General features: G+C 47.3%; 1 protein-coding gene across 6 annotated transcripts; it reads left to right on the top strand.

Annotated features, from left to right (window-relative positions):
* Nucleotides 1–1,795: 1,795 nt before the first annotated feature.
* GPR25 (G protein-coupled receptor 25) lies at nt 1,796–7,163 on the top strand. 6 transcript variants are annotated; one of them, XR_010114720.1, is made up of 4 exons: nt 1,796–2,039; nt 4,148–6,449; nt 6,691–6,780; nt 7,054–7,163. XR_010114720.1 is itself a non-coding variant. In XM_063613692.1 (4 exons), the coding sequence occupies exons 3-4, from the start codon at nt 5,368–5,370 to the stop codon at nt 6,704–6,706; spliced, it is 1,098 nt and encodes a 365-aa protein (XP_063469762.1). In that variant the 5' UTR covers nt 1,796–2,039; nt 4,148–4,267; nt 4,592–5,367; the 3' UTR covers nt 6,707–7,163. The 6 variants fall into 6 exon arrangements, 4 of the variants coding, with proteins under 4 accessions (XP_063469762.1, XP_063469761.1, XP_055090836.1 ...); XM_063613692.1 differs by having other exon boundaries at nt 4,148–4,267; nt 4,592–6,449; nt 6,691–7,163; XR_010114721.1 differs by having other exon boundaries at nt 4,148–6,780.
* Nucleotides 7,164–22,267: the final 15,104 nt, after the last annotated feature.

Below are 22,267 nucleotides of genomic sequence, written 5' to 3'. Positions count from 1 at the left end.
ATTTAACCTGGACTCTGACCACTAATAATCTGATTTGCGTGTTCACTGATCAGAAACAGACAAAATGACATATAAGAAATTGATATTGGCCGGGCACAGTGGTTCACACTTGTAATCCCAGCATTTTGGGAGGCCAAAGTGGGAGGATCGCTTGAAGCCAGGAATTTGAGATCAGCCTGGGCAATATAGTGAAACTGTGTCTCTACAAAAAGTAAAAAATAACATTAGCCAGGCATGGTGCTGTGCACCTGTAGTCCCAGCTTCTCAGGAGGCTGATGCAGGAGGATTGCCTGAGCTGAGGAATTTGAGGCTGCAGTGAGCTATGATTTCCCTGGGCTACATTGCAGCCTGGGCAACAGAGTAAGCCCCTGTCTGTAAAAAAAAAAAAAAGAAGAAGAAGAAATGCATATAATAAAAAAAAAGAAGAAATGCATATAATAAATTCTATATCACAACACAGAGCAAGGTTTTAAAAATATATATTTTAAATTTAATAAATGATGTTAAGAAAGCTGGATAGAAATATGAAAACATCGATTACACACTAGGTAAATTTTAAAATACTAACGAAAATTATTTTTTAATGACAAACTGAATCTTCTTACGTTGTCAAAGAGAAAGTAACATTCTAAACTCTGAAATTGCTAATAGCAACAAATTTGACTATATGAAAATGTAAAGCTAAAATAATAGCTAAGAAAAGAATTTGGAAAAATATTTGAATCAAGTGGAATAAATCATGATTAATCCTAAATATATAGTTTGTACAAATTAATAATAAATACATAGATTATAATAAATATGTGAAGGACATGATTAGAATGGTTCACTTAGGAAATAAATAGATTTTCCATCTTATTTATAAACAAGTGCAAATTGAAATGAGGTACCATTTTACCTCACTGCCTATTACAATGGAAAATATGTTACTGATGAACATCTCTACGAAGACTGTGTTGAACCTTATACTCTCATACAATGCCAGTGACATTCTAAACTGCTAATCACTGCAAACATTTGTATCAAGCAATAAAAGTTTTCATAGACTTTGTTACAAAGTTTGTATTTATAACATGTGTTTTAGAACATATTTATATAAATAAATATATTTATACATATTTATACAAATAAATGTTATATTTATACATATTTATACATATTTATATAAATAAATGTTATATTTGTACATATTTATATGTATTTATAACAAATACAAGAGCATTTATGTTATAAAAACAGTATAAAAGTCGTAAGTGCAATTATTCATTACAAATTTCTATAACAGTTAAAAATACTAGAAACATCCTAAATATCCATATTTAAGGGTTTAGAAAAGTAAGCAACATAGACTCATGTGGATTTATATGACATTAATTGAGAATACTGTGTACACTCTAGTTACAGACATGACTTTGAAACACCTGTGTAAAAAATATGAAAAATATCTGAAATGGAATATTTAAAAATGGTAAATCTAAAAATAATGAGATTACAAATGAATACTTTTGAAAATGTCCTTCACTGGCTAAGTTTGGTTGTGTAGTGGTAGCAGGTCCAAGACGACTACTTCTTCTTTATTCTGTAATGTGATTAGATGGCTTTTATGATTAAAAATAAAAAGGCAAATACAATTTACTTAAAATGTTAAGATTCTTTGTACAGAAAAATTAAAATTGGAAAAAATAAGTTATTAGAACTTAAATATAACCTGTAAAGGGGCAGAAATAAACCTACTCTCGAAAACAACTTAGCCCGAAGCATTGGATATTTAAGTATCTCCTCTGTTTTCAGGCTTGTGCTAATCACCCTGATGAGTAGGGAGAAGCTCCCCCTCGCCCTGAGAAGTTCATAATCCCATGGGCAAGGCAAGACGGAGCCACGTAACAGTCGCCCTGGCTCCAGCAGTGCAGAGAGAGGAAGTCCTATTAGGGACGGAGGTCAGAGAAGGCTCCCAGGGGTGGGATGGAGGAAGAGGGAAGACTGCTTCTGCTTTGTCCACACCTGTCAGAGGGCATGGCCGGGATTCCCAGCCTGTAAGGGTGAGTGTTTCTATTAGTTCTTGTGTGTAATTCTGTGGGGAGTCCTCCTGAAGGGTGAAAGAGCAGTCTTGTGAAGTTGGCCTTGGTCACTGAAACCGGGCTGGGCACCCCGGGAGACCAGGCCTAAGGCAATGTCCCTGACTCTGACCTTTGCTGCTTCTTCCCATCCAGACAAGTTCACTCAGGCCCACGGACAGCACCCAGGCCTCAGCAGAGAAAATTCAGCATATGCCCCGGGCCACAGACTTCCCTTGGGTATGAGATGATGGCCCAGGAAGCAAGTAGCTCTGTGATTTTTAAAATGAACAACCTACTTCTACTTCCCCTCAACCCCCTTCCTATATTCCCCTCTTGATCTGCTTGCCCCATTCTTTGTTTTCACCTCTGCTGTTCATCTCTAGCTTTCAGGATCACTCACACTCTCTGAGCCCCCAGACTGAGGTGTGCCCAAGGGGGTGAAGTCCAGCAACACTGGGTCTGTCTCTGATGGTCTCTGGGCTCTGGCAGGCACGCACTGCCCCTGCTAGCCTTCTAGGGGAGGAGGCTGCAGCCCCCTACTCCACCCCGGATGTGGGCACTGCTCACCAGCAACCACATGCTCAGACATTAGAAAAGCGGCTCTGGGGTGGGTCTTCAGGGGAAAACCAAGCCCGGAGGCTGAAATGCCAGTGAAGGGAAGGTCCAGACCATTAATTCCCTAGCCTCTTCTCTTGTCTGCCCATCTTGTAATTGGTGTGGGAGAAATTCTTGCCAGGAGCAGCCTAAACACTGCATATCCAACTTTCTGTGAGCTCTAGGACCATTTTCTTTTTTGAGATGGAATCTCGCTCTTTCACCCAGGCTGGAGTGCAGTGGCTTGATCTCAGCTCACTGCAACCTTTGCCTCCTGGGTTCAAGCGATTGTCCCACCTCAGCCTCCTGAGTAGCTGGGACTTGCGCGTGCCACCGTGCCTGGCTAATTTTTGTATTTTTAGTAGAGACGGGGTTTCACCATGTTGGCCAGGCTGGTCTCGAGCTCCTGACCTGAAGTGATCTGCCCACCTCGGCCTCCCAAAGTGCTGGGTTTAGATGTGAGCCACCGCACCTGGCCTCTAAGACCATTTTCCAAATCCTTCCTGTGGATCTCCATGTGCCAGAGGGACCCCGAGCGAGGGTGACCTTATGTCCCAGTTTGCCCAAAATAGTCCTGGTTTACGGCCCAGGTTAATTCTGATAGTGCCCCTTTCACTCTCGGAAACATCCTGGTTTAGATGATAAATTATTTCATAACCCCACTTCAAACCAACATCAAACTGAACACATACACACATGTGCCTCTCTGTGTTCTTGGCAGTTAAGGGGACAGTGTCCATATAGTCCCTAAGCAGAGAAACCCCAGGCTTATCTTTGACTCCTCTTTGTGAGACCTATGATGTTACAATTATCTCTTGAATATATCCTCCCATTTCTGTCCCCACTGCTCATGATCTATTTCAGACACAAATAATTACAACCTACTATGGGGTCCCTGGCTTGAGCCTCTCCCTTCTCCATAGTTCTGCCAGCGATCTTTTCAAAACACAGATTGATGTCTCCTGGCTCCCCATGACCTATAGATTGAAATCCAAATCCCTTCATGATCCTTTCCTGCTTCATCTCCTGCCCCCACCTTCCTACCCTGGGCTCTGGCAGACTGCTTGTCCCCTGAAAAGCCCACATTCCTACTCATTTTGGTATACTTGTTCCCTTTACTCCCTCCTCCGAGTCTGACCCTTTCTTCTCTTTTCTGCTGCTCTCATTTGACTTTCAGCCCCTTCCTAGGACTGATCTCAAGTGTCATCTCCTAGAAGGCCTTTTCTGATTCAGCCCTCCCGTCAAAAATAATCACTCCCCCTCCACTAAACCCTAAGAGGGCTTGGTTTTTAACATTTACTACAATTTTGCCCCTGCATAAGATTACATAAGATTCTGCTTATGTAACCATCTCTCCTGCCTATGCAACAAACTGCGAAGGCCGAGAATGGCATCTCTTGCAGTGCCTGAAACAGTGCCTGCTTCATGGAGGAGTTCATTGTTAACAAGTCTGAATCGAACAAAATTGATAATCCACCTCAAATTTTCCACACCAGGTTGCCCGGCACATCAGCCACTCATTCCTGGGAACACTGGGGACAGACTCAGAGGGCACTGTGACATCAGTTCCACCACAATATCTTGTGGAAGGGATATCTGCTAAGAAGAATTCAGATGTAAGTGGCTGCATGCCTCCTTCAGGAGAAAGAGCAAGATTTCCCTCACCCATTCTCTCCTCCTTAGGTCCCACTGCCCACTCAGGGTCAGACTTCATTTCCCCTTGTCTTTACGAATCCTCCCCTTACTCTCAGTTTCTCAGTTCACAAGGGATCTTACTGCCTCCAAGCTCCTGACTCATAATTTAGGACAACTAATCTGGTGTTTCATTAGGTGTCATCTTTTGAACTAAGCTTACATCTGTGTCTGGCTTGATAGGTTTTTTAGGATAGGAGAAGACAGGGAAGAGGCAGATGTGAATCCCAGGTTTCACCCCTTTCCAGCAGGATGATCTGACTACACCTCTTCCTCGCTGCCTTAAAACCCTTTCGCGTGGCTTCATGAGGACCTGACTGGCTTCATGAGAAGCCACTCATAGGGTGAAGACATGACTCCCACATCTCAGGACGCTAACAACTGCTTGAGTGCCCAGGGCGGGCTCCCCCACCCACCCAGATCTGCTGTGTCCCGGCAGTGGACTCTTTCCTAGGGAACAGGTGGATTTGGGGTGGGACGTGCCTTAGGCCCCATACTCATAAAATCCCGGGGCTCTGTCTTCTCACCTCTAAAACAGAGAATACAGCAGCCGGTGGGTGCAGGTGGGAAGGGGTGAGGTGGAGGCTGAGAAGAGATTAGGGTTCTCAGGCACCCACCACCTCTTGCAACACGACCCTGAGACAGTGGGGCAAGTATCCGATTTCACGTAAAAACTGAGCAACTAATAGAGGAACGGGCCACGCTCCTACTGAGAGGCCCGGCAGGTCTCCCAGCCCTGAGGACTTTTCCTCCCAAGACTTAGATGTGAAGCCCCTTTTGCCTGTCCCTGCCCTTACCCCTCGGGTCTGCCCCAAATCGGAGGCCACCATCTCTCTCACAGGGGCCTGCCCCTTCCACCCCATCCCCTCCTCCCTCCCCTCTTTCCTGCCCACCCATTTGCCTCGGGCTAGGGTGGCAGGAAGGGAGGTGCAGGGCACCGGCGTGAAGAACAAACCCCCTCCTGCTCAGAGCTGCTGCCGCCTGCGCCCAGGGCTGCACCCCGCGCAGGCCTCATAACCAGGCCATGGCCCCCACAGAGCCCTGGAGCCCCAGCCCGGGGTCAGCACCCTGGGACTACTCGGGGTTGGACGGCCTGGAGGAGCTGGAGCTATGTCCGGCCGGGGACCTGCCCTACGGCTACGTCTACATTCCCGCGCTCTACATGGCGGCCTTCGCCGTGGGCTTGCTGGGCAACGCCTTCGTGGTGTGGCTACTGGCCGGACGGCGCGGCCCGCGGCGGCTGGTGGACACCTTCGTGCTGCACCTGGCGGCAGCTGACCTGGGCTTCGTGCTCACGCTGCCGCTGTGGGCCGCGGCGGTGGCGCTAGGCGGCCGCTGGCCGTTCGGCGAGGGCCTCTGCAAGCTCAGCAGCTTCGCGCTGGCGGGCACGCGCTGCGCGGGCGCGCTGCTGCTGGCGGGCATGAGCGTGGACCGCTACCTGGCCGTGGTGAAGCTGCTAGAGGCAAGGCCCCTGCGCACCCCGCGCTGCGCGCTGGCCTCATGCTGCGGCGTCTGGGCCGTGGCGCTGCTGGCCGGCCTGCCCTCCCTGGTCTACCGGGGGCTGCAGCCCCTGCCTGGGGGCCAGGACAGCCAGTGCGGCGAGGAGCCCTCCCACGCCTTCCAGGGCCTCAGCTTGCTGCTGCTGCTTCTGACCTTCGTGCTGCCCCTGGTCGTCACCCTCTTCTGCTACTGCCGCATCTCGCGCCGCCTGCGCCGGTCGCCGCACGTGGGTCGGGCCCGGAGGAACTCGCTGCGCATCATCTTCGCCATCGAGAGCACGTTTGTGGGCTCGTGGCTGCCCTTCAGCGCCCTGCGGGCCGTCTTCCACCTGGCGCGTCTGGGGGCGCTGCCGCTGCCGTGCCCCCTGCTGCTGGCGCTGCGCTGGGGCCTCACCATTGCCACCTGCCTGGCCTTCGTCAACAGCTGCGCCAACCCGCTCATCTACCTCCTGCTGGACCGCTCATTCCGAGCCCGGGCGCTGGACGGGGCCTGCGGGCGCACCGGCCGCCTGGCGCGAAGGATCAGCTCGGCCTCCTCGCTCTCCAGGGACGACAGTTCCGTGTTCCGTTGCCGGGCCCAGGCCGCGAACACTGCCTCGGCCTCCTGGTAGCTGCCCCGGGCCGCTGGAGGTGGGCGGCAGCGGAGCACCGAGAGGAGGGGAGAGGTCTCGGAGGGGACTGAGCTCCCCAGACGCGCCTGTTCCGGCGGCAGCAAGCTGCTCCGGCCGGCATCGCATTGCCTCGCGCGCTGCCTGGACTCCCAGGGTCTCCTCCATCAGCTTCCCCGGAACCTCAGAGCAATTGAACTTCCCTAAACCAGGCTCCTGTGACTAGCTGTTCCCTCTCAGCCTGCAGGGTACCTGAGCTAATTTTGTCCAGTCCAAGATACGTGCTATGAGATGGAGCAGACAGCAACTCGGAGCCCGCAGATTCACCAGGTAGACAGAAGGGAAGTGGGTTTCCTTCTCGGTCCCATCGGGAAGAGAACCCATCAGAATATCTAACCCAGACCCCCAAATGCCATTCTGATTTCTGGCTGTGCTTCCTCCCGTCTCCCACAATAGCCTTTGCTTTCAGAGAAATACCTTCTCCAAGTCAGACCCCAAGCCCTTCTCACTCACAAAACCCTGGTGTTGAATCTGGTGACACTTCTACCCCTGTGAAGCGGCAGGACTCATCTGGAAGTTGTTCTGGTCTTTCCCTCTGTACAGGTCTTGAAATCGCTCACCAGGCGTTTTTTGAGGTCTCCATCACTCAGCCAGGAACCTGAAAATCTTCTCTGTGAATTCATCTTTCTCAATAAACACTCTTGCTAGCCCTGTCTCGACAACCGTCTTTGCTTGAGCAGTGGGAGTGAAATGCATATCAGGGGGCAGGTCGCACACTGGGTGAGACAAAACTCAACACAGTAGTTGAGGTTGATCTCAGGATGATGAGGATTTGGGGTGGTGTCTGGGAGCATGAGAGTTGGCTGCACTCTGCAGGTGCAGTAATCTCACAGGAGGAAGCAAATCATTTATTCTTACTTTTAAGGACATTTCACATTTTGAAAATTACCGAAAGAAAATATATTTATATAAGGGCATCTGCCAGCCGAGTGTCACTTCCAAGAGAAGATGTGTCATTTTGGATTTTCAAATATATACCAGACCACCCCCCATCCCTTTTTTTCTATCTTTTTTCAGACCTTCCAGTACAAACTTTGGGGATTAGCCATTTTCTGACTCTGTCATTTCTCCTTTGAGGTTTCTGTAGGGTTTGGAAATTCACTGTTTATACTTTTGATTTAAGAGGATTTGGCCTAAAGACATTTCAGTCAGTGCACATCCTAGCCAGATCCCCACAGGCCAGTCTTGATGTTGCAAGCTCTGGGGGAATGGGTGGGTGTGCACACAGATCAGCACCTCAGTGCTAGGTTGGGTATGAAGCCTGGCATTCTGTTGCAGGCTATCCATCCCATCCCCCCATCAAATACCCCTGTATTCTCTTCAGCATTTGGAGCTGCTGGATTAGAGCAGATTGAACATCGGCTCTCCTAGGTCAGCCTGTCAAAAAGTGCATCTCTGCATGTTCCTCCCATATACTCCAAGAGAGGCAAGCCTTGCAGCCTGTGAGGTCACCTCTGCCAGCAGGACACATTTCAGGCACTTCTGTGTTTGAGAGTTCAGTTAAGTCTTGGCCCTTCCTATCCTCACTATTGCTCTCCGAGGCAAGAAGTTATTTTTTCATGGGGCTGAGACCCCAGAATTTTCAGGGCAGGGAAGCTGACTCTCATCTGGGTTTGTATGTGACAAGATCTCAGAGTACAGAGGAGGCACTTTTCTAGGCTACTGGGACTGAGCGCCCCCCTCCGCCCCTGCCAAGTTGCTGCTTCTGACTTACTGACTAGTTGAGTTCCCTGAAAACAGACAGGAAGAAAGAAGGCTTCTCCATGCCCTGGTGAGTTTTCATCACCCCTCCTGCAGTAGCTATTGAAACTCAGCATTCCCCTCCTGCTGTGGAACTCTGCAATGTGGAGAGACAGTTTACTCCCTGTGTTTGAGTAGATCACGGAATTGATCTACCATGTGTCCTTTGGGGAATTTTCCCTTAAATTCAGACGAAAATCGAAGAGTGATGACCAGTGAGCTCCCATCTCCCACTGGGGAAGATGAGGCTCAGATTCATCGAGGAACTGGTTAAACGAGCATTCCCGCATATGTATGGGAATAGATTCCCATATGTGTGGGAGTAGATTCCTTTAGAAAGCAATTGTCAATCTTTATCAAGAGCTTTAGAACTTTTCATGTCCTGGGGGTGGAGGGGGAGGGACAGCATTAGGAGATATACCTAATGCTAAATGACGAGTTAATGGGTGCAGCAAACCAACACGGCACATGGATACATATGTAACAAACCTGCACATTGTGCACATGTACCCTAAAACCTAAAGTATAATAATAAAAAAAAGAACTTTTCATATCCTGTTTATTTAAAATGTTTATACCCTTCGACCCTGTAGTTTTGCTTCTGCCACTCTCTTCTAATGCAACAGTACTAAATTTAAACGTTTCTGCACTGAGTTATAGAAGTTTTTTTGTTTTGTTTTTGTTTTTTGTTTTTTTGAGACGGGATCTTGCTCTGTCGCCCAGGCTGGAGTGCAGTGGTGTGATCTAGGCTCACTGCGACCTCCACCTCCTGGGTTCAAGCGATTCTCCTGCCTCAGCCTCCCAAGTAGCTGGGAATACAGGTGTGTACCACCACGCCTGGCTAATTTTTTGTATTTTTAGTAGAGACGGGGTTTCACCATGTTAGCCAGAATGGTCTCAATCTCTTGACCTCATGATCCACCCACCTCGGCCTCCCAAAGTGCTGGGACTACAGGCGTGAGACACTGCACCCGGCGGCTGAGTTATAGAAGTTTTTAAACAGTTAAACCTGAAAGGAAACAACTTTAATGTCCAACAATAGTGTAATGTTTTTATTAAGATGAATGACTATTATGCAAATTTAAGATGTTCTTTAAAGAGAAATTGAAAAATGTTGACGATAACTTAAAAGGGAAAAAAAGGTAAAATTGTAGCTGTTAAACACACCCGCACACTTCAAGTCTGGAGGATGTAAAATGGTTAGCACTGGTTTTGTTAAGTAAAACATAACATGCTTCACAGTCCTTTTGATAAAAACGATCTTTTGCTCTTTTATTTCTCATAGCTCAAGTTTTGAACACTATAGGTATATCTCTTTTCTCTAGGTGCTAACTAATGGAATGCTGTCGACTTATTTCTTTGCTTCTTGCTTGTCTCTCCTGTCAGAATGCGAGCTCCATGCATGCAGACAGTTTTGTCTGTTGGTTCAAGGCTGTGTTCCCAGTGCCTGGAACATGCCTGCACATCTCAGGCACTCACTAACTACCTGTTGAATGAATGATCATCAGGACCATGTCATGATATGAAATAATGTCATAGAATGTGAAGAGTAAAAGGAAGGTTACTGCATTTTATGTATAACTGCTATGGTTTATTAAAGGACTTGCAAAAAAAGGCTAGGAAGAAATACAATAATCATTAATGATAATGATTATGTATGATTGTGTTAGAGTGAGTGCATTTTAGATCCTTTTTCCCCCCTCCATTTCTTTACTTTTAAATTTTCTATGAGCTATTTTTTTTCTGTTTTTAATAGAGTCTTCCCATGCAATCATAGCTCACTGCAGCCTCCACCTCCTGGCCTCAAGCAATCCCCCCACCCTGGCCTCCCAAGGTTTGCTAGGATTACAGGCATGAACCACTGTGCCTGGGTTTATAAGTTTCTTTTTTTTCTTTCTTTCTTTTTTTTTTTTTTGGAGACAGAGTCACGCTCTGTCACCCAGGCTGGAGTACAATGATGGGATCTTGGCTCACTACAACCTCCGCCTCCCTGGTTCAAACAATTCTCCTGCCTCAGCCTCCCAAGTAGCTGGGATTACAGGCGCCCGCCAATTTTTTAATATTTTTAGTAGAGACGGGGTTTCACCATGTTGGCTAGGCTGGTCTTGAACTCCTGACCTTAGGTGATCCACCCGCCTTAGCCACCCAAAGTGCTGAGATTACAGGCATGAGCCACCATGCCTGGCCCCTATAAGCTTCTTTTAAAGGGCAGTTAACAAATAGCAGTGAAGCTACCAAAGCACTGGAGCTCAGTAACAAGCTGCCTATCCTTGGCCACCTCGCTTAGCCTTCTTGAGCCTCACTTTCTTCATCTAAAGGATGAAGATGATAATATCTCCTCAGGCTGCCTCACAGATCAAAGGAAATAATCTTGAAAGTACTTTGTAAGCTGTGGCATTTTAGACAAACATACTGCAGGAGTTTTAGACAACATACCCTCCGGATTAGCTTGTTCCAGGCTGGGCTACCCCCTCCCCATCCTTGTAGCCATGGAGAGGAGACGGGGTGGAGCCACTCTGGGTTTTCAAAAGGTCAGCATCTAGGCTAAGGCTGGGCACACTGGCTGTGTGTGATTCTGATTTGCTTCTTGTGACTAATTCTGGGCTTCCTTCTCACCTCTCTCAACCCCGTGGGTGCTTTCTTGGGGTGCAGTGTGGGAACCCAGGGCACTTGGGTTGATGAGTGATTTGGGGAGTTCAGCAGAATGGCAGAGCTCCAGGGGTGGCACTTGGTGATATGACTCAGCCCCACACCACTCTGAAGGCAGAGTGAGGACTCTGGACACTTGTGAGTACGTCTTGCTTGTTAGAGCTTACTGGGTCTAACTCCCTGTCCTACCTGGGCCGAGTGGCCACAAGACATACTTATCCCATCACCTCCAGCCTCAGTCAAAAGGGGCAAATGGTGAAAAGACTGGGAAATGCTTGGGATATGAGAGGAAAGGAGAAAGCAATGATGTGAAATCACCCCTCCTCTTCATCACCATGAAAATGAAAAAGTATTTATTGAGTGTGTAAGTACATCTTCCATGAAAGTGAGCACTGTCTGAGATTCGTATTTACATCCATCACAGTGCATTAAGGACAAAAGCTCATTTTGTCCATTCTGAGAACGAGGAGACTGAGGGCCAGAGATGGGAGTCACTTAAGGTAATAATCACCACTTATACCTGTGTAGCATATTGAAAAAAAATTTTTTTTTTGAGACAGAGTCTCACTCTGTCGCCCAGGCTGGAGTGCAGTGACACGATCTCAGCTCACTTCAACCTCTGCCTCCTGGGTTCAAGTGATTCTTCTACCTCAGCCTTCCAAGTAGCTGGGATTACAGGCATGCGCCACCATGTCCAGCTAATTTTTGTATTTTTAGTAGAGACGGAGTTTCACCATGTTGGCCAGGCTGGTCTCAAACTCCTGAGCTCAAGTGATCCACTCACCTCGGTTTCCCAAAGTGTTGGGATTACAGGCATGAGCCACCACACCCAGCTGCAAATTTTTTAAAAGCAGGCTGGGCATGGTAGCTCACATCTGTAATCCTCGCACTTTGGGAGGCCGAGGTGGGAAGATCATTTGAGCTCAGGCAGTTCGAGACTGGTCTGGGCATCATAATGAGACTCTGTCTCTGAAAAAAAAAAAATGGCCAGGTGCAGTGGCTCATGCCTGTAATCCCAGCAGTTTGGGAAGCCAAGGCGGGCAGATCACCTGAGGCCAGGAGTACAAGATCAGCCTGGCCAACATGGTGAAACCCCGACTCTACTAAAAATACAAAAAAATTAGCGGGGCGTGGTGTCGGGCACCTGTAATCCCAGCTAATTGGGAGGCTGAGGCAGGAGAATTGCTTGAGGCAGGGAGGCGGAGGTTGCAGTGAGCTGAGATCACACCACTGCACTCCAGCCTGGGCAACAAGAGCAAAACTCTGCCTGAAAAAAAAAAAACAAGACAAAACAAAAAAAAATTTGTCAGTTTGGTGTCTGCCCAACTTAAAAAGAAAAATATTTACTATCTTGTTATATTATTTCAAAGACAAAAACCTTTTATACATAATATCTCATTACAATATCCCTCTGAAGTAGGTGTCAAGGTAATAGCTAATATTTACCGAGCGCAGCTGAGAGGCTCTGAGCTAAAGTTCTTACTTTATATATATATTTATATAATATTATTAATCCTCACAATAACTTTATGGGGTATATAATATTATTGTTTCTATTCTACAGATTAAAAAAATGAGTTCTGGAGAGTTTATATAACTTGCCCAAAGTATCTTGCCTAAAGAACCTGTATTATTATCCCCATTTTAGATAGGAGAGTTAGAACTCTAAGAGCTCAGTTGACTTGCCAGGATCACACACACAGGGCAGGGCTGAAAACTGTGGCTTCCTGGGCCACAGCTCAACCCACCTTCCATCTTCCACCAGTTTTCTAGTGCCCGCTAACTCTGTTTCTCACTAATTGGTACTAAACCAAGTGTGCCAGAGTCAAGGCTGTTGCCCAGCATGGAAATTACCCTGCTTCTGTTCTCAAAAAATCAGAATCCCTGTCCTATGGACATGGACAGTAAATTGTTGGGGCATCGGATTGAGGGAGAAATGGGGCTCTTCCCAGGGGTGATAGGGGCAGGACTGGGGAGAAACCCAGCAACCCCAGGGTTGCCTGGTGGTCCCAGCAGTGAGTGAGAGAGCTGGGGAAAGACGGGCTGGGCTTCGATGGGCTTCGATGGACCTCAGACAACAGCTGCCAGTGTTTGGGTGGAGACCGTGGTTTGCCTCAGGGAGATGTGCTAGACGAGGGGTGATTAATTGCTACCCTGCTCTGAAAATGACTGTCTTCACGCTGTGCATGCGACCATTTCTTTCTATTCATCATCTCTGCTTCTGAACAACCTAAAGCGAGCAGGTTGTGTCATGGGCTGCTCTTATTCTGGGTCCCACAAACACAGAGTGGCAGGATAAGGAAGGTCACAGGGCACTCTGAATTCCGTTTCTTTGTGGGCAAAGTCTTATTCTTTATATAGCCAATTGTCCCAAATCTTCCTAGGTTTCTTTTTCTTTTCTTTTCTTTTTCTAAGAAATGGGGTCTTGCTTTGTTGCCCAGGCTGGAGTGCAGTGGCACAGTCATAGCTCACTGCAGCGGCACAATCATAGCTCACTGCAGCCTCAAAATCCCAGGCTTAAGCCATCCTCCCACCTCAGCCCAAGTAGCTGGGACCACAGGCACACACACCATCACTCCTGGCTAATTATTTAAAAATTTGTTTTGTAAAGATGGGGTCTGTCCATCTTGCCCAAGCTGGTCTCAAACTCCGGGGCTCAAGCTATCCTCCCACCTTGGCCTCCCAAAGTGCTGGGATTACAGGTGTGAGCCACCGTGTCAAGCCTTCTCAGGTTTCAATTTCTAAAATTATTATTATCATAAAGAAAGAAAATATAATATTAAGAGTGAACTAACTCAAGATCCTGCACCCTAATTGCAATAATTTTCATTTTTGCCCATCCTCTTAACACTTCTCCACATGGTCACATTTTACATTGCTGTGATCATGTCGTGTCCAGCTTTATTATTTTGCAGAACATATTATAAACATTTTCCTGTGCCACTACATAGATTTCATAGTCGTCATTTCTAAAGGCGTCATTCAGTGTATAGACCACAGTATAACTAACCATTCTTCCGTGATTAGACATTTATGTTGCTCAGGAGCCTCTGCTTTTATACATATACCATAACAAACATCATTTCTATCTAATTTGGGACTAATTTTGAGTGTCTGTTTCAAACTGAAAAAATTCCCCTGCATCCATCCCCCTCTTTTGGGTTCTTCCTCCTCACCACCCTGTGTGATTCTGTCGCCTGTTATCTTCTCCTTCAAAAGATTGAAACCTCCTCAAAAGCAGTAGCCGTGGACTTGTGGAAAATGCATTTTGAAAAGAAATAGAGCACACTAGGCTGGGCGCGGTGGCTCATGCCTGTAATCCCAGCACTTTGGGAGGCTGAGGCGGGCAGATCACAAGGTCAGGAGATCAAGACCATCCAGGCTAACATGGTAAAACCCCGTCTCTACTAAAAAAAATAAAAAAATTAGCCGGGTGTGGTGGTGGGCACCTGTAGTCCCAGCTACTCGGGAGGCTGAGGCAGGAGAATGGTGTGAACCCAGGAGGTAGAGTTTGCAGTGAGCTGAGATTGCACCACTGCACTCCAGCCTGGGCAACAGAGCGAGACTCCATCTCAAAAAAAAAAAAAAAAAAAAGAGCATACTAATGAGTGTAAGTGCTTGTTAGTAACCATATATAGGCAGGCGTTCAGGGCACACACTCCAGTGCCACTAGCTGAGTTCAAGTTCCAGCTCTGCTTCTCACTGTCTTTGAGATCTTGGGTCTGTTGTTCACTTACTTTTCCCCTCGGGATCCTCCTCAGATCACAGGAGGAGGGGATGATACTTCTTAAGTCACAGAGTTTGTGAGAGGGTGAAATGTGTTGACTGTGACTATCTGGCACATATTAAGCATTCTATATTTGCTAAAAATTTAAGAGTAAAATTGAATTCTACCATGGTTGTGGATTTCTCTTCTCTCTCTTTTGTTTTTTTTTTGAGACCGTGTCTCACTCTGTTGCCCAGGCTGGAGTGCAGTGGCGCGATCTTAGCTCACTGCAACCTCTGCCTCCCAGGTTCAAGCAATTCTCCTGCCTCAGCCTCCTGAGAAGTTGGGATTATAGCCGCCCGCCACCACACCCGGCTAATTTTTTGTATTTTTAGTAGAGTTGGGGTTTCATTGTGTTGGCCAGGCTGGTCTCAAACTCCTGACCTCAGGTGATCCGCCTGCCTTGGCCTCCCAAAGTGCTGAGATTACAGGTGTGAGTCACTGCACCCGGCTGGATTTCTCTTCTTAAATTCAATGATTCAAGAAACTTTCATTTTGCATTACTACCGTGCCAGGTAGGATGCAAGACTGTGGGACTACAGAAATGAAAAAGACGGCCAGGCGTGGTGGCTTACCCCTGTAATCCCAGCACTTTGGGAGGCTGAGGCGGGCGGATCACAAGGTCAGGAGTTCAAGATCAGCCTGACCAATGTGGTGAAACCCCATCTCTATTAAAAATACAAAAATTAGCCGGGTGTGGTGGTGTGCGACTGTAGTCCCAGCTACTCAGGAGGCTGAGACAGGAGAATTGCTGGAACCCGGGAGGTGGAGGTTGCAGTGAGCTGAGATCGTGCCACTGCACTCCAGCCTGGGTGACAGAGACAGCTTCTGTCTCAAAAAAAAAAAAGAAAAGAAAAAAGAAATGAAAAAGACTCCCAGCTCTCCTGCAGAGCAACCATGAATAATTTGTCTCCATCCCACACCAAAAAAGAAATGGAAAATGTGGGTTGTGTGGATCTTTTGTTTTAGGTAAAATGTTATTTTTCCTTTCCTATCTCTTTTTCTTGAAATTAAAAACCATAAAGAATTCCATGCTGTGAATCGGTTGCTTTTGTATATCTTTGATTTTTGGAGATCAGTTGGTCAGTGTGTCCCCACAGTGAAAGACCGTGAGGAGACCCAGGACACTTTGTCTCTCTGTCTGGGAATTTCCTGCCGGAGCCCAGAGTGGTCTCTGAAATGAGTGCGGCTGTGTGCTTAATCCACAGCGATAGTTTTGTAGCCATGCTATCTACAGACAAGGCCCCAGCACTGGGTGGGGTTGGATAAGGAGACCTCTCTGATCCCTGTCAGCCCTAAGATCCCCAAATCCTGTGACTGTAGGCCTAAGCCTGTTCTCTAGAGACTTGTCTAGTTTATTGCTTAAAATTATTTTTTAACATTTAATCAAATGGACCCATCAAAAGGCTAGAAGCAGACAATCATCAATTAAAAATCAAATAATCAGATCAAACAATCAGGCAAAACAATTTAAAAAACCCATCCATTACTATGAACAAGCCCATCAATCGGAGACCAAAGAAAGAGAAATAACTGACAGCACTTATGCGAGTAAAATACACTTGTCAGCCCACTTAATACACGCTTTGTGACACGTAAGAGCCTGATTCTATGTGGTCCTGTACCAAGAGAGATATGTGCACACATACTTTATGCATTCTCAGAGGTTACAGTCTAAAGAAGACAACAGAGCAGAGTTGGCAGAGGGCTCTCCAGAATGCGGTACTAACAGGGAAGTTATTTTTAATATGTAATAAATCAATACAGGTGTCTTTATGGGATTTTCTTATATCACAAGCTGAATTTGGAAGCTAGATCAGTAAGAAGGTGATTGATCACATTTTATGAAGTTTATTGCTTTTTAACAGTAAAACTCATTTTAGGAGAAATAGCAAATCACCTTTTGCAACGTCTAATAAAATAATTGATTCAGGCAAAAATCATCAACGGCTGCTAAAACCATTGGGTGAGAGCCTTCTGGGGAACTGGACTATTGTAAGATGTCAACATGTTGCCTCACAGATTCTTTCCCAGTGAGAAGGGGGAAAACGCAAGATGATGATGGAGGGGTCAGGCTGTCACCATCTGAACCCACTGATCTACTTAGCATTGCTAAAAGAGGACAAACAGACATGACATGCTTCAGAGTAGGAGCAGGATGAAGCACCCAGCACCACCTGTGACGTACTTGCCAGAAAATGATAAACCTGAATGTTTGCAAGCCTTTGGTGCTAATTTCCATGTTTTAGGAAATATAGGGGTTAGGAGGAGTTAAATGACAACGTGAGGACACAGACAGATAAAACAGAATTTAGAACATTTCATGAGACAACTGATCCGATTTCTTTAAACACGTCACTGACATGATTTTAAAAGTTGGGGGTTGCGGGGCAGGGAACAATATCAGATTAAAAGAGCCAAATGCCATGTATAGATCTTACTGGATCTAGATACAAACAAACCAAAATTTTATTTTATTTTTTTGAGACAGGGCCTCACTCTGTTACCCAGGCTGGAGTGCAGTGATGGGACCTCGACCTCCCTGGGCTCAGGTGATTCTCCCACCTCAGTCTCCCAGGTAACTGGAATTACAGGAGTATGCTACCACACCTGGCTAAGTTTTGTATTTTTCATAGAGACAGGGTTTCTCCATATTACCCAGGCTGGTCTTGAAGTCCTGAGCTCAAGCATGGAGGCCAGCCCAGGCCTCCCAAAGTGCCGGGATTACAGGTGTGAGCCACTGTTCCCGGGCTAACCAACTTTAAAAGACAGTATGAGGACAACTGGGGAACTTGGAATATAACTTGGTATTAGGTGATATTAAGAAGTGATTGTGATAATGATCTAGCGATCATATAAGAAGAATGTCCAATTATTTTCAGAGATACATTCTGAAACATTTATTAGTCATATGTCACCATGCCTGGGATTTTCTTTAAGATATTTCACTAAAGAAAAAAATAGTCCCGGTGCAGTGGTTCACGCCTGTAATCCCAGCACTTTGGGAGGCCGAGGCAAATGGATTGCTTGAGCTTGGAATTTCGAGACCAGCCTGGGCAACAAAGTGAGACCCTATCTCTACAAAAAATATAAAAATTAGCTGGGCATGGTGGCGCATGCCTGTGGTCCCAGCTACTCAGGAGGCTGAGGTGGGAGGATGGTTTGAGCCTGGGAGGCAGAGGTTGAAGTGAGCTGAGATCGTGCCACTGTACTCTAGCCTGGGCAACAGAGCCAGATCCTGTCTCAAAAAAAAAAAAAAAAAGGTAATAAAGAAAAAAAAAACTATAAAAAAGAAAAAATAATATAGGGAAATGTTAATCTTTACTAAATATACTAAATGTAGGTGATAGGTAAATGGGAGTTCATTCCATAGAACTGACTTTCCTACTGAGCCCTGTCTCACCACTTCCCGAGCCCACAGGGCTATGACAGCACCTACAACACTTTGGTGCACACATTTTTGAACAAATGAATGAAACTGCATTGACCTAAATGACCCAGTTGCAGAGGGGTGTGGATGAGTGTGGGTTGGGGGCAGAGCTCTGAGGAGAGATGGGGAGGAGGTCACGCGTAGCTGGGTTTATGGACCATTTCAATGGATTTAGACAGCATCTGACCTCAATTAAAACTCTCCTTTCTTCAAAAACACACTCCTTTCTCATCTCTGAGTATTTTAAGACAAGGCAAAGGTATAAGGTACTAATTTGTTTTTATATAACCCATGCCACGGCCATAGGTCCAGGCCTGATCACAGGGGGAGATGGGCCTTTTGAAGCCTCCAGTTGTTAAACCACAGGAAGTGGAACTTGGTCACCAGTAAACAGGTTTGGACCATTTAATTTGTAATTATCGTGAGTAAATACTATCTTGTTTTTCCTGGGGGTTGGGTGTGAGGAAGATAATTTGGAAAACATCTTTTTTAAAAAACCCTGCCATTTTATTGGGTGCTTACTATGTGCAAAGCACAATGCTCAAAAGCATTTTATCTGCATGATTTCATTATCCTCACCACAGTCACGTAAGTGGGTCCTCTCATGCCCATTTTACAGATGAAGAAACTGAGGCGATCTGACTACAAAACACATATTTTAAAAGTTTCCCCCAAATTATGTACCTGAGCCACGCACTTAACATTCACAGGGTAAATTGATAAAAAGCCCCAAATGGGTCAGGTGCTGTTTATTTATTTATTTATTTATTTTTATTTTTATTTTTATTTTTAGATGGAGTCTTGCTCTGTCGCCCAGGCTGGAGTGCAGTGGCACAATCTTGGGCTCACTGCAACCTCCGCCTGCCAGGTTCAGTGATTCTTGTGCCTCGGCCTCCTGAGTAGCTGGGATTACAGGCGTCAGCCACCACGCCTGGCTAATTTTTGTATTTTTAGTAGAGACGAGGTTACACCATGTTGGCCAGGCTGGTCTCGAACTCCTGACCTCAGGTGATCTGCTCGCCTTGGCCTCCCAAAGTGCTGGAATTACAGGCGTGAGCCACTGTGCCCGGCCTGTCAGGTGTTATTTTAGAAGGCACCTCCAGCCCAAGGTCTTTGAAAAATGCAACTGTTATTAGTGGTATTAAATAAAATTTATTGGAGGTCATTGATTTGGACTGACCTCCTGCTCTAGGCTCAACAGAACAAACCAAAATGGTGTCACTTATGCTAAAGTTTCATGTCACCAAACTGAAACTGAGTTGTTTATCTGACCTTCCAAGAAAACAGGAGAGAGAGAAAGATAATAGCCAAATCACGAGATAGGCCAGTTTTAACCAGCATGATAAGAAGTCCCCTCTGCTTTAACCCTTACAAGGAAAGTTAACTGAAGTTACCTGATGCTAACCGGTTGCTTTTTGTTCTGATTCTGCTTTCTTCACCCTTTTCTGCCTGTTAAGCCAACCTCCTCTGCTCAGCTCATTGGAGCACTTTTTCTCAGTTTTTAGAGAAAAACGCTACCCAGCTTCATAAATCACAACAGCCAATTACATCATTTAACTAAATTTGCCGTAATTTTGTGTTTTGACAGAGGGGTAATAATCATCCAGCCCTCAGACCCCCGTCATGGTGTCTTCACCTCCTGCCAGTGTTTCAGGCTTCCTGAGGTGCAGCCCAGCTGGGACCTGGAAATTCCCGACCCCACACACCACCGCCCGACGGGAAAGAAGCATGGACTGGCAACAGTGTCTTTACTGTGTGCCGTCTGATTGCAGACAGAACTGGGCTTTCCAAGAGAAACTGAGGAGGACAGTGGAGAGCTTTTTTTTTTTTTTTTTTTTTTTTGAGACGGAGTCTTGCTCTGTCGCCCAGGCTGGAGTGCAGTGGCGCAATCTCGGCTCACTGCAAGCTCCGCCTCCCGGGTTCACGCCATTCTCCTGCCTCAGCCTCTCCAAGTAGCTGGGACTACAGGCGCCCGCCACCACGCCCGGCTGATTTTTTTGTATTTTTAGTAGAGACGGGGTTTCACCGTGGTCTCGATCTCCTGACCTCGTGATCCGCCCGCCTCAGCCTCCCAAAGTGCTGGGATTACAAGCGTGAGCCACCGCGCCCGGCTGAGAGCTTTTATCTTGAACCCGGGAGGTGGCGGTTGTAGTGAGCCGAGATCGCACCACTGCACTCCAGCCTGGCGACAGAGCGAGACTCCGTCTCAAAAAAAAAAAAAAAAAGAGCGAGAGAATGGCCACAGAGGCCCGGGCATTAGGGCTTACTGGACCAGGGATGCTGCAGGGGTCTTGGGCTTGCGGTGAGACAGGGGACAGGTTTTGCTCTCCCAAAGCAGGGGTCCAAGCCTTCCCAAGCAGGGCCATAGAAAGCAGGGGGTTCCAGGTTAAATTAGAGCCTCCAGGCCACCCCACTCCCCGCTCTCTACCCCCCAGCACTTTCACCCTTAGGTTTCCTTCCTCCAGGGCACACAGAAGAGCGGACTTCTGGCAACTGTCGCCCCCTGGGGGTCCCGCCCGGGAGAGCGAGTTACAAGCAGGGCAGAGGTCGGGGAAAGCCTGTCAGGGGCCAGTGCTCTCCAAGGGCAGTGCGAGGTCACTGTCCTGTGGTCCCTGAAATCTTCTGGGAGCCCAGGTGGCCAGGATAGAAGAGCTGTAGAGGAAGGGGGAGGAGGAAAGAGAGAGAACAAAGGAAAAAAAAAAAAGCGAAGAAAGAGGGGAGGCGGGGAGGGTAGGAAGAGGACCCTAACTCCCTGGAGAGGACCTGGGAACATTGAGAAACCAGCCCAGGATTGCTGGCCAGGAGGATGCTGGTGTGTCTCTGGGGAGCAGGCTCCTTTCCCATCTCATGCAACTCAAGAGTCTGAGCCCCAGTGATGGGCTTGCCCCTGTCCTCCAAGCGGCTCTCTAGATTCAGTATCCTGGACCCATCTGGGGTTTTTTTTCCTTTGAAGCAGCTGAGTGAGGCCCCCTGCCTGGACCTCCTAAGTCAGCTGTACGCATTTCGCATAGCTACTCACCCGCCTGCAGCCCAGCCCGCACCCGATCAGTGGAGAGGGATCTGGTCCACAGAGGCCGAGGCCAATAGAGGACAGTGCCCCTTCCGCACCTGCCTCTGGCTGCGAGCTGCAGGATGCGGTCAGGAGAGGAAGCGAGGCCTAGGCCCGAGTCATTCTGGGGTTTCCAGAGAGCTTCTCACCGAGGGCATTGACAGGGCACTGTCTGGGTCTAGGCACGCCTCCCTCTCCTCATCCGGCCCCTGGAGCAAGGGTGGGGGGAAAGGGAGAGTGGAGAAGTTGAGCCTCCTCCCCCTCTTCCTCTGCCTGGCCAGAGGGCCTGAGGATTGCGAAGCTGGACCAGGATAGCTCCCTCTGGGCAGGGAGAGGGCTGAGTGAGTCCCTCTACTGCGTATGGGGGATGATGGTGCTTCAGGGTGCGAGCAGCTGCCCAGCTACCATGCAGCTTTTAGAAGCTCCGTTAAGGACATCCAACTCTGCTTCCCTTTCTCCTGCCTAGCAAGAACTCAAAGTTTTTCCCCACTTCCCTTCCACTTCCCAGAAAACCCCATCTGATGGAGAATGCTTGCCCCTTCAGCCAAAGTGGGAATGAGAGAGAGCTGATGGGGGCTTAGTGACCTCTTCCAAATGGCACCTCCTTCCTTCCCCTGCATGGGCTGAGCAGTCAGTTTCCAATGAGGACTCCGGTTTGTGCCTCCACGGTGCCTGCTTCTGAGGCCCTTGACCTCTTCCCTCTGCCTTTCACCCACTCTCTCCCCACTGCCACAACAGGAGTCTAGGCGCCATCGCCCTCGCCTGCACTCCTGCCTGCCTATGCTTTCTCCCCACTCCAACCACTCACATGCCACTCATCTTCTAAAGGTCAGTTTGCCCAGTTCATCTCCTGGGTCAACATTTTTCAGCAGTGTGATGGTTAATTTTACGTGTCAGCTTGGCTAGGCCCAGTGCCCAGATATTTAGTTAAACATTTTTTCAGATGTTTCTAGAAGGTGTTTTGTTGTTTTGTGTGTGTGTGTGTGTGTGTTTAGATGAGATTAACATTGAAATTAATAGACTTTGAGTAAAGCAGATTACCCTCCAATCTGTGGAAGGCCTGGTTGGAACAAAGTCTGATCTCCCTGGAGCAAGAATGAATCCTGCCAGCAGGTTGCCTTCG

Source organism: Symphalangus syndactylus, chromosome 19, assembly GCF_028878055.3.
Source record: "Symphalangus syndactylus isolate Jambi chromosome 19, NHGRI_mSymSyn1-v2.1_pri, whole genome shotgun sequence".
Lineage (NCBI taxonomy): Eukaryota > Metazoa > Chordata > Mammalia > Primates > Hylobatidae > Symphalangus > Symphalangus syndactylus.
This window is presented reverse-complemented; position numbering and strand designations above follow the sequence as displayed.